The following is a 12,705-nucleotide window of genomic DNA, read 5'->3' on the forward strand; positions in this document are numbered from 1 at the left end:
TACATGTGGCGCATAGGGGGAGAGGGGAAGGAGGTCCTGAAAATCCGGGATGAAACAAATCGAGCCTATTATCAGTACGAGGAGCGATGCGGCGCGTGCTCCTAGGGAGGGCGCCCCCTTTTTGATTGTTTCTATAAAATATTACTAACAGTTCCTTTATTATTTAATTAGAAATATATTTTTATTTTTCTTCTTTGAAGATACATGACGCATGAACAATATTTTGAGGCACATGGCACTCTGGTTCACACATGTGAACTTTTAACTTAATTCATGTCAACAACTATCTTTTATACGTATACATCATATTTCTTATTTCTTACATTTTTTTTACTTCACAATTGTGCATTTATGAGATATACATACCAAAATGACACCCATTTATCAAAAAAGTCTAACAAAATTCACCATCTAGGCAAATGGATGGTGAGAGAAGACGTCCAAATGTACTTCTCGTGTATCATGTATGTGCATTGTTTTCATGTTAGTGTGTACTTATCAGGTTACTATATATGTACTTCATGTGTTACTGCGTATATTTCCTATATTATTTTGTGTCTACTTGTGAAAATTGTGCATGTACATCTCCCTCCCTCCCTCCCTCCCTCTCTCTCTCTCTCGTTTATTTTCTCTGCAATACCAAAATCCATCGCTTAAACTTATGTTTAAGTTTACATACGGATTCATATGTCAAATATGACACACTTAATCATGTATTCTTATTTGTTAATTATGTGGTTTATTGTTCCTATAACTCACAAGGACTGGCGAGCCGGTGTTGCTGCTACTGAACATTTTCTACATAGCTTTATTCCACGAAGGAGTTGGTGTGGCCTCTAACCCGTCACACACACGCACAGGCGCGACCGTTTACATCAAGTTCTTGATTATGCATGTCGCTTTTACTGTTATTTACAAATATCTTCAACAAAGGCCAAAGAGGAGTTCATACTAATTATATTTCTCTCTCTTTCTCTATGACACACACAAAACTGTTTACATCTAGTTTCTTCATATTGTCACTCTGACTGTTCCTTATAAATATCTCTTCAACAAAAGAGAGTACAAGCTAATTATATTTCTCAGTAAATAAAAATAAGTACTTTTCACGTACGCCCATGATTGCGAACATATGTCAATTTGGAGATGGACATGGTCCCCAAAGTAAAAAAAAAAAACTAGCATCATCATTTTGTATGATTGTATCTGCACCCCAAATAAATTCTTTGATTGCATCATAAAGAAAGAAACAATTTTTTACTGTTTTCAAGAGGTATGGGTCTTCCTTTCAAAAAAAAAGAGGTCTGGGTCAATGATAATATCCTGAATGTTGCAAAGGGAAATCATATATGATACATGAGAAAATTCACATGGATTTTAATCTTCCAAAATCCGTAAGAAAACGATTTATGAGTAAAGGGACGTACTCTTAGGCAGGCAAAATGAAAAATCACAGTTTTAATGGCAGGTTTTATTGTGAAAAAGAGAATGAATAGATATCTGTGTGAGACATCTTATGGAGTGATATGACAGCCCGAGGGGAGAAAGTTTGCAGCTGACCCTCGAGGGCCCACGAATCGCCACCAAGAAGACGAAAGCAAGACCTCGGAGTAACTGCGTTCTGGGCCTGTTGTGAAGCGGTGGTAGTCTGTAGAACACGCGGCTGCTAAGGATGGAAGCGATCAGCCTAAGATTAAATTCTGAAAGTAATGCGAAAGCGCAGTAGCCTGTCGTCCAAGCCAACCCTTTTTGATATGTTCATTGTATTCTACAGTTCCAAAACAAAATCACAAGCTCACACGTATCTTTAATTTTTTATAAACCCCCTAATTCGATACGCCTTCCGAAGACCATGTCCCTGTGTAATACCCTGAACGACAGGGTATCGCCGTGGCGTCCACAATCCAGTTGCAGCGCGTTCCATTCCACAATCCAGTTGCAGTGCGTTCCACAGTTTCCCCACTCACTCGCCTGTTGCCCACCGAAGTCCTGTCCAAGAAAAGTGAGAAGACCAACTTGCGAGATGCCGAGAAAGCCCTCCTCCATTCTCCCTCCCTTCTTCGATCGTCAATGGTTTCCAGCGGAGCTGAGCAGCCATTGCTGACAAGTGGTTTTGTTCCGTCAAGTCGATCTCGTACCTTTGTGCCCTCCAATCCTTTCTTCCCGAAACAAGCTGTTAGTTCCTGCGCGCCAGAGGTCCCTGTGGAAAAAAGAGAGGAGAAAGGCCATTCAAGAATCAGCGGAAGTTTCTTGTTTCTCGAGAGGTATCTCGCTTCCTATTTTCTCCCTTTTCCTGATTTTGTTTTTGCGGCGTTTTATGATTTCCCGCTGTTTCATGGGCGTTTTTAGAACTGTAGAGAGTGAAGATTTTTTTTGTTTATTACTCCAGCTGCCACAAGTAAAAAAGAAATCAAATGTTCTTGAGTATAGCAACTAGCATTTCTATCCGTTCCAACAGGTTTTCTTCCCTGTTTTGCTCACGAAACAAGGGGGGTACGTCCTCTTTATATGTAGAGTTGTAGATGAAACAGGTCTGTTGCATGGTAATCCGTAATCTCAATAAACAAATCAATCGAAATAATATGGTTTATACAACAATTTGAAATTATGTTGAATTCAGGAAGTTCCAAGAAAAACAGTTCAGCCCACTACAACACATGATAATCACACTATTGGTTTTCCTTCGAGCATACACATTATATATACTGTCTTGTAGTTGATGATGAACAACTTCATCATTCAAAGATAGAATAAAAGTGAGGATCATCTAGTGGTCCTCATCATCCATAAATCCATAGAAGATGTACTCATTGTTGCTATCTATAGTCTATAAATCTAATGATTAATTCAATAATCAAACAATGAAACAATTCACTGAATTTCGTAGGAAAATTTCAGATAAATATTTACCTATTCAGTCAAATGGCCAAACACCCTGCGTGCGAGACCAAGGTGGACACATGCGCTAGTGACGAGTTGCGGCCAGCGAGAAGAATGGGCAGCGGGTAGCGAGAAGGACGAGTGGCAGACGGCAAGAAGGGAAAGATCAATTCGGTCCTCGCGGTGATGGTGGTGCGGTATGAAACGGCCCAAACCATCCCATGTAGTCGACAAAAAGGCATCGAACAACAACAATAGTGCTGACAATTGGCCAGCGGCTGCACCGGAGACAGGTAAGGGTGAATGCGGCAGCGAAATGAGCAGCGGTGGGAATTCAGCATGGAGAGAGAGAAGTCTAGGCACCGGAGAGAGAAGTGTCAGAGAACGAATGGCTAGGTCGTTGGCAAGTGGTGCCCGCTTGTATGAGTCCTAATTGGCGCACGGACATGTCCTTGTTGAAGTGTATAAGTAGATTGCCTAGCTCTTTCCATCAGTTCGGACTTTTGGTTCAAGTGGCTAGTGCATGAAGCTTAACATGGTATCAGAGCCCCAGGTCTCGAGTTCAAATCCTACCTTTCCCAATTTATTCTAAAAAATTATTTCCTCTCCCCGTAGCCTCCTGCCGTGTGGTTTCGGCCTTCCGCTGCCTCTTTGCCTCTCTACACGTGTTGACTTGTCTTCTCGTCTCCCCGTCACACGTGAGAGGGGGTGTTGAAGTGGATAAGTAGATTGCCTAGCCCTTTCCATCAGTTCGGACTTTTGGTTCAAGTGGCTAGTGCATGAAGCATAACAGTGAATTTACTTTTCATTTAATTAAAGATTACATTTTTACTAGATATGTCCATTTTCTTGCTACACCTTGCCCTAGAGACATATTTTCTTTGGCATGTGTGGTTGTTAGTCTCTTATTTATGAGCCCAAGAACCTTGAGAGGAGTTCTTCTACACCCAAGTTTTAGTTTCTAGTCATTTGTTTAGTCATCAAATGCTCCTTTTGATACTCAATTTGCATTCTCTACTGCAGTTTCACTCATTGCCCACAACATTACTTGTACCGTCTATTGTGTTTTCTTGCTAAACCCATCCCGGTGAAATAATTAAGTATAGAGGAGTTCTTTTACATTTTTGTTAAGAATTCATCAATAAGCTTTCTTCAGATGTAATTTAGTGCATTTTTTTGCTGATAGACTGATACCACTACTTTGTGTGTTGACTCGCAGGTTGATTCTTCTGCGATCAATTAGTGTTTTTATATGGAGAGTAATAATGATATTGGTACACCTAGTTGTAACTCTAATCTTAAGGTATGTATATTGGTTGCTAGCATATCCTCTTTTTACTACCCCATCTGATTCATAACAAGTATTGTGATTTTAGTTCAAATTTGATCTAAAACAACGATATTTATTATGGATCGGAGGGAGTACTACTTATGGTGACATGCAAGTGTTCATGGTTTCTTTTGAGTCGAAGCTCACATAATCATGTCCAAACATTTTTTTATTTCTGGGAAATTATTCTACCATTTTTTATTTCATTTGGGAAGATCTGCAGGAAATAAATAGTCATTAGTTCTTTTTAGGCACTTTTGCAATACTTCCCATCTTAAGCAGATTTTTTTTTTGCGGGGATCTTAAGCAGAATATATGGTGTACAGTTAATATTATAAGTGGACAGAAATACATTACCATTGATACTAAATATTGTGTCTTAACAATAGTTTGAATGACAATAGTCTGAAATGATTAAGCCGAAATATGGCAGTAAATAGTGGAGTTTCTTTCGTCAAGCAGAATATACATTTTATCTTTTGGAAAAATAGACTCTTTTGGTGATTACATCTCTCCAGTATTATCCCTTTGTACCTGTTGAGTATAGCTACAACTTAAAACTGCAATATCTCTAAGAATTTGCCCATAGTTTTAAACTATTATTTTCATATGCATGGTATTATTTATTTGTTATATCATTGTCACGAGAATCTTTTTTGCCGGGATTGAGGTTTTTTCCAGATATTGATTATTTTTCTCCCACCTTATACTCTTTTTTTTTTCATTGCAACTATTTTTCTGTGGCTGTGTTTTTGTAGGTTCACAGCTCAATGTGCAGTCAGTTGACAATGATGTTGGATAAAGTTACTTCTATTCTTCCATCAATAGAAGCTGCTCAACCAGGATGGAGAGCGGGCATAGAGGAACTATGCAACCTATACAGCACAGTTGACAAAGGGAAACTTATTATCCAGAACTGCATTGAGTGTAGTAGTTTGTATTTGGTATGTTACATTTTTTGATGAAAATTCATGCCAAAAAAATTATAATATTATTTCTATTTTATTTATTGGACCTTTTGCTTGGTAAAAATGGTTTCCTTGTTTTATTCATTTATTTGAAGGAGTTTCCTTGGTTTCTTAAGTATTGCTTTTTGATATTGAGTACGCATATCTCAGGCTATTACAGGAGAAGCAACGGCAATGCGATGTGAAAGGATTAAAAACTCTGTGAGAAGGAGCTTGTTCCTGATTCAAAATATGATCCCATCCCTCTTGGCTAATCAGGCTAGTATACTTAATTTCATATGTCGCTTCATTGCAGGCAAACTTTTTCTACATGATCATTACTAGCTACATATTTTAATTTCTATTAATGAAAGAGAGTAATTCTCTGGGATTCATTTGTGTTGGATTAATAATAAAATTGTAATAGTGTAATGATGGTAAATTTTCATTTACAAATTACAAGCATGGTCTACAGAACTTTCAGTAACAACTAATTGCATTTATTACTAAGACAATATGAAGAGTATGGTGTTTTGGCACATGGCCGGGAGCGTATACTCCCTCTATTTGGAATGCATGTTACACATATTTTCAAAATTTTAAAAAGTTGAAACGAAAAACTTGCACATACAACTTCACGTGCTACGCGCTCACAAAGTCGTTTCATGAAAAATCGACTTATCGTGCGGCGTGTGTAAAAAGACAAAAGTCAATGCTAAAAATAAGGCTTTTCAGAAGATAATTTTTCTCTTTTTTACATAGACCACACAAAATACTGGTTCCTCACAATACTTGACAAATGTTTATATATTGTGGAGATGTACATGTAGAAATTTTTGTCAAAAATTTTCGACATTTCGAAATATATGTTTTTGGTATAGGAAGCATATGCACCGGGAGCCGAATTGAATTTCCAGACAATATCGATCTTGCAGATTTCAAATAGTATATTTACACCTGACTACTTATAACAGGTAGTTGATATCCACGATGATCTCCAAGATATGAAATTCAATGTTGATCCAGCAGAAGAGGAAGCTGGCAAAGAGATATTGAGGATGTTTCGTCAGTCGGATGCAACACTGGAACTTGAACGGCAAACATTCCTTCTAGCATGTTCAAAGTTAAATCTGACAACACCAAAAGATATCTTAGTTGAAAGACGCGCAATAAAGAAATTACTGAATAAGATCAATGGCAATGATCCCAAGAAGGAAGGAATCCTCAATTTCTTCATGTATCTAGTCAGGACGTACGGAAAGGAAATCAAGCCTGAGATAGTTGCAAACAATGAAATGGTGAATACTGCAAGTCGAATGATATGCACAAATTCAATTGCTAGTGACAACAGTACCCTTCACAAATGCATTCCAGACACGAACTCTAATACTGGGCGATATGAAGATCAGAATAAATTTCCAGGGCTTGATACACCACCTACAGAACTCTGCTGCCCAATATCTATGAAGCTGATGTGTGATCCAGTGATAATAGCCTCTGGGCAAACCTACGAAAGAGAAAATATAGAGAGATGGTTCAGTATGGGATATGATACGTGTCCTAGGACACAAGTGAAGTTACAAAACTTTATGATAACTCCAAATACTTGCATGCAGGCTGTAATCTACAACTGGTGCAAAGATCACAAGCTTGAATGCACTTATTTGCCTGAGCTGTTTCATGATTACTCCCTACCAAGTTTGCATGATATATCGGTGCCTCTAATAGCTGACAGAAACAGAGACTACATGTTTGAGCATAGCAATTCATCATTTTCATTATATGGTGCTAGTTACTTATCATCCCCAGTGAGGGAAACAGATGTGTCAAAGGCTAGTTTTACCCACTCTCTATCCAGTTTGCAGGATATCTCAGTGCCGCTAATTGTTGAAAGAAACACAGATTACATGGACGATCATAAAAGTTCATCGTTTGCACCATCTGGTTCTAGTTACATATCATCCCCTCCAAGGGCGACGGGTGTGTCCAAGACTAGTTTTGCTCAGCTATATTCGAATGCCAATTGCCAGTTGTATTTGTCCTTCTGCAACTTTGATGAGGAAATGTTTCTAAATTTCTTTCATGAGCTCTCTGTGCTTCCCGTGGAACTGCAAAGGAAGGCTATAGAGGACTTGAAAAATATTCTGAATGGTGAAAATCAGATTTGGCAATATATGCTCTCGAATGGATTTATAGAAGCATTCCTTCAATTTATTAATAACGACAATGTCGGATACACATTGCAAGCTCAGAAAACTGGAATTCAGTTTTTTCTTACGTTTCTTTGCAGCAGCAGGTATGCATATTTATATCACCTCCCAGTCTCTCTCTTGTTTATTTTGTTCAACTAGTTTCATGCATGTTCCAGAAGCAAGGAGTTTTCTCCTACTCCTTCCATCCATAAATAGATGTCTAAGATTTGTCTAAATCTAGATGTATCTAGACACTAAATAGCATCTAGATACATCCAGGTTTAAACAATCTCACTCAGACATCTATTTATAGATATAGGTAGTATAAGTTTAAGAAAGAGTAAGGTTAATGTAATACCTATAATTTTAGTTTGTTTTTATCATAAAAGGGCTTTGGCCTGGTTTCAAATGTAATAACTAAAACAAACTGCTCACGCTATATATAACAGCTGTGCTGGGGAACCCAGCTAACATTTTATTTTTGTCTATGATTCAGTGAGTATTTGTAATGTTTGGTTTTCCTTTTCATCCAGGACCAGAATTATATCTACTCACTGGAGTACTAGTGAATCAGCACTGCAGTTGATTGTATCGCTCCTCGATTCCGAGTTGAAGCTGGAAGCTTTGCTGATACTTCACGAACTGCTGCATCAGCCAAGTTGCCGGGGATCCCCTCTCATGGCCTCTGTTGTGGCTCCTCCAGTTATTGGAGCTTTGGATACCGGAGACACCGAGTGCCTAGAGCTCGCTCTTCAGATAATCTGCGAGCTCTCATCCAGCAGTGATATAAAATCTCTACTTATTTCTTCAGACATAATCACAAAGCTGTCGACAATGCTCGGAGAAGTGAGCTTGACAGAGCACTGCCTGAAGATCTTACGGAACCTATGCGATGCGAAACAAGCCGCTGATCTTATCATCCAATCAGACGATTGTCTCGGCTTCATTTCAGATCATCTTGACACGGGAAGCCTCGAGGAACAGGAGCATGCGTCGGTTATCCTTCATACAGTGTTATGTTCCCGCGGCACCGAGGGTGGTGTTCTTGTCACGAGGGAAGGTGTCATCCCTGCACTTTTTGATCTTTCGGTGAATGGGACTGAGGTGGCAAGAGCTTCTTCAACCAGGTTGCTCGGACTCCTGACAGAATCAGGGGTAGGTCCTGCTGCTGATGGTGTAATAGAAAGCTCGCCCAATGGCTCGATTTGCAAACAACCGATATCCAAGTCAGCTCGGTACATCCCAAGAAAGCTCAACATTTTCTCTAGACCTCGATCACCATTCGCTACCTCTCGTCTGAAAACTTCGTAAATTATGTAACACTGATAACTGATAGCTGATCGAAACTTTCACCTCGCTATACTAATATAGCAACTCTAGTAGACTACTAGTAGTGCCAAGATGAAATGCGGGATGGGATTATATTTTTTACCCACATGTATTTCACTAGAGTTTGTAGTGACATTTACTTTTAGTTTTATTCACACTCAGTTGCTCCCAAAATGTTGTATGTCATATACACAAATACACAATATGCTAAACAATACAAGAAGACATTTTTCGATAAAGGGAATATATTAATATTAAAAGTTATCAATTACACTCAGCCTCTGCAACAACGCAACACCCTAATAGGAGTATGGATGCAGACAACCAAAAATTGAAAAAAAAAACTAAGAAACAAAAGTCCGGCTATAGCATCCCAGGGCTAGCAACAGCAATACAACCACCACCAAGACGACACCTGAAATATAGACTCTCCAAAAGCAACGCCCCCAAGAAGGTAACGGTGCACCAGCGCCATCGTCGCCCGACCAAAGATTTAAGGTTTTCACCCTGAAGATAGTCCTCGCTCTCAAAACAATGCCTCCAACAAGGTCACTGCTACGCACAACCAGTTAAGGCCAGACCTTGGGTTTTCACCCTGAAAGGTAGGACTCTTAACTTCGCCTGTGTTGCCGCCCCCACTTTCATACCACAGCTGTGCAGCCCGGAACACCAAGCAAGTCCCTCAACAACGCGGAGACTTGAACTTCCCTTAGCTAGTCCTCCAATCCGGCCTTCATGATATTCCCTTCTACTGATTTCATCATGGACCAAAATGTCACTTGATGTCAACACAAGATAGAGCTTCGCGCCACTCCCTTCAGAACCAAACGGTCGGAATAAAAGCATGGGTGTGCGCGACCGAATACCACCCGATCCAGCAAACTACAGGCAAAAGATGCACTGTTCCATTCGACGGCGGAGCTTTCCGGAACTCGTCACTCCGGCCAGATTTAGACGGACAAACCTCAGTCAGGTTTTCATTTTCGCAAAAGAGAGACCCTAGGAGCACCACCATTATTCAGGTCAGGCCCCGACGCCGACGACCATCCCAGACCAGCCATGGCAAAGCGGTGACACCAAGCGAAGCTTGTAGCCGACCGGCCCTCCACCAGCGACATCCAGGATGCTCATGCCTTCCTCAACCATCGCTGGCTTCCACGCCTCCCCACATGGCCGCCGGAACACTGTGACAGATCGAAAGACCCACCACCACCATCCGCAGGCCGACCATCTCCAGGGAAGAAGAGGGCCGCCTCCACCATCCAACCTAGGGATGCTGCCCCGGGCGACCTCGTGCCGCGGGAGAAGCCCAGGATCACCTCCTCGCACCGGCGGGAGGCGGGGAGATGCAGCATGATGGTGCTCCGGTGATGGCGCCAGACAATCTTGCTGAGCGTTGTTGTGGAAGCGTTGGGAAACCCCAAGAGGAAGGTGTGATGAGCAGAGCAGCAAGTTTTCCCTCATTACGAAACCAAGGTTTAATTGACCAGTAGAAGAAAGGAGTGACTTCTGAAGGTGTTGCTAGCTGACTAGTGGCAGGGCGCACTACCGGCGTCAGCAACAACGTGGAACCTGCACACAACACAACCAAAGTACTTTGCCCCAACTTGCAGTGAGGTTGTCAATCTCACCGGTTTGCTGAACACAAAGGATTAGACGTATCGAGTGGAAAGAGATGTTTGCAGAAAGTAAACAGAACAGGATTGCAGTAGATGAATTTATCATTGTAAAGGAAACGGGCCGGGATCCACAGTTTACTAGATGTGTCTCTTCATAAAGATATATATCATGTTGGGTGAATAAATTACGGTTGGGCAATTGACGAAATATCGACCATACAAGAAAACATGATTACTATGAGATTTGATTGGGCATTACAACATAATACATAGGCCGTAATCCAACTGCGTCTATGACTAATAATCCACCTTCCGGTTATCGTCCGAACCACTTTCAGTATTAAGTTGCAAGCAATAGATTATCACATTAAGCAATGTGTGTAAAGTAAACAATAGAATTACCATCGGATAAAACATTGTTGTTTTCTCCCTAGTAGCAACATCACATCTACAATCTTAGAAATTCCTGTCACTCTCCCATATTACTAGAGGCATGAACCTACTATCGAGCATAAATACCCTCTCTTGGAGTCACAATCATCTACTTGGCTAGAGTATCTACTAGCAACAGAGAGCATGCAAGATCGCAAATAACATATGACATGAATATATAATCGACCTCAACATAATATACAATATTCATCGGATCGCAGCAAACACAACATGTAGGATTACATAAATATGATCTTGATCATGTAGGGCAGCTCACAAGATCTGTACATGAAGCACAAATTGGAGAATACAACCATCTAGCTACTGCTATGGACCCATAGTCCAGGGATGAACTACTCACACATCTCTTCGGAGGCGGTCATGGTGATGTAGATGCCTCCGGCGATGATTTCCCCCTCCGGCAGGGTGCCGGGAAGAGCTTCAGAACCCCCCGAGATGGATTCTGCGATGGTGGCCGCAACGGAACTTTTCGTGGATGGAGGCTCGAGTATCTAGGGTTTTACCGAGAATATGTATAAATAGGCGGAGGATTTTGGTCGATGGGGTGCCTGGGGGCCCACACCACCCCTAGGCGCGGGCCACACCCAGGCCGCGCCATGGGGTGGTCTGGCCGCCCTGTGGCGCCTCTTCGACCCCCCTCTGGACTTCGTCTTCGTTTCGGTAAAATATTGACTTCGGCTTTTGTTTCGTCCAATTCCGAGAATATTTCATGTACAACTTTTCTGAAATACAAAAATAGCAGAAAACAGGGAACTGGTACTGTGGCATCTCGTTAATAGGTTAGTGCCGGAAATCATGTAAAAGTACAACGAAGTGTAAGCAAAATATATATGAATTGGTGTAAAACAAGCATGGAACATCAAAATTATAGATACGTTTGAGACGTATCAAGCATCCCCAAGCTTAACTCCTACTCATCCTGTTGTGGGTATACTTTATGGGTATATCAACGGCATGGCCTAGATCCGGCAAGCCCGGGTGGCCCACAGATGGTGATGTGGCATGTGGCCCATCGGGCGGCCCAGTTCCTGTAGATCCTGAAGGATGAAGTCCAGCCCAGGAACAGGAAGCCGGATCCCAACCGACCTACGAAGGAGGCCGGATCCGTGAAGGCCCATGAAGTATCCGGATCCAGCACGATCCTGATGGAAGGCGGATCCTTGACGTACACGGCAAAATATTGTACCGTAGTTAGGCAACTTGTATTCCGGCTAGGACTCTCCATGTAAACCCTAGATCCGTGCGCCTTTATAAGCCGGATCCCGGGAGCCCTAGAGGCACAACCACAACTCATTGTAACAACGCGAAAGCGCCCGATAATTCCGCACAAGCAGCAAGAGGGCCCCGTCATCGTGCAGGTGTTCCGAAGCTGGGTAAATCGCGTACCACCGTCCCGTGTGCACTCCGTCCTATGGCCCCTACTTCTTCTCACCCTCGTGAGGATCCCTCCTCCGAGGCACCGTCGATTAGGCAACGACAATTGGCGCCCACCATGGGGCCAGCGGCGTCTGGAGGCCGGAACCGGGAGGGTTCCGCCATGGGAAGCTACGACGACACCATCGCTGTGGGGCGCGTCCTTTACGACGGAAACCTTCCGATCGTCCCTCCAGACGAGTGCTGGATTCCGGCTAAGACTAACCCCGTCAAGCTCTCCATCGTCCGAGTTGGCGGCATACACATCTTCATCGGCGAAACCGTCGATTCCGACGGAAACGCACTGATAAGTAACGCTGACGCGACCGCCGCTGAGCAGACGCAAGCCGCGAAGATCCGATCCGAGATGCAGGGAACTTCCTAAGGAAGATTCCGCCTTAGATCCGGGAAAATCAAATCCCACCCAATCCGCCCCCGAGCAGGAAATAAAGGTGGAAAACCAATGCGATCCGCCCGGGTCTCCCGTGTGTTAGAGAAGCAAAGGTGTCACTTCGTGCACTTCTTAGCCCATACCGCAGAGC

The 12,705-nt window shown here is 42.3% G+C and overlaps 1 protein-coding gene across 1 annotated transcript; it reads left to right on the forward strand.

The window, feature by feature from the left end:
* Nucleotides 1-1,806: 1,806 nt before the first annotated feature.
* Nucleotides 1,807-8,813, forward strand: LOC124685312 (U-box domain-containing protein 7-like). The gene is made up of 6 exons (XM_047219657.1): nucleotides 1,807-2,264; nucleotides 4,100-4,183; nucleotides 4,969-5,154; nucleotides 5,329-5,436; nucleotides 6,132-7,453; nucleotides 7,883-8,813. Exons 2-6 carry the CDS (start codon nucleotides 4,133-4,135, stop codon nucleotides 8,658-8,660), a joined length of 2,445 nt encoding a protein of 814 aa, XP_047075613.1. The 5' UTR covers nucleotides 1,807-2,264; nucleotides 4,100-4,132; the 3' UTR covers nucleotides 8,661-8,813.
* The last annotated feature ends 3,892 nt before the right edge of the window (nucleotides 8,814-12,705 follow it).

Source organism: Lolium rigidum, chromosome 1 (genome assembly GCF_022539505.1).
Source record: "Lolium rigidum isolate FL_2022 chromosome 1, APGP_CSIRO_Lrig_0.1, whole genome shotgun sequence".
Taxonomy (NCBI): Eukaryota; Viridiplantae; Streptophyta; class Magnoliopsida; order Poales; family Poaceae; genus Lolium; species Lolium rigidum.

Bases quoted from the DNA above. Each gene is read 5' to 3' on its own strand.
- LOC124685312 (XM_047219657.1), top strand. From the start codon at position 4,133: ATGGAGAGTAATAATGATATTGGTACACCTAGTTGTAACTCTAATCTT. The intron at 5,155-5,328 runs GTATGTTACATT...CGCATATCTCAG, and splicing joins AGTGTAGTAGTTTGTATTTG to GCTATTACAGGAGAAGCAAC. The intron at 7,454-7,882 runs GTATGCATATTT...CTTTTCATCCAG, and splicing joins ACGTTTCTTTGCAGCAGCAG to GACCAGAATTATATCTACTC.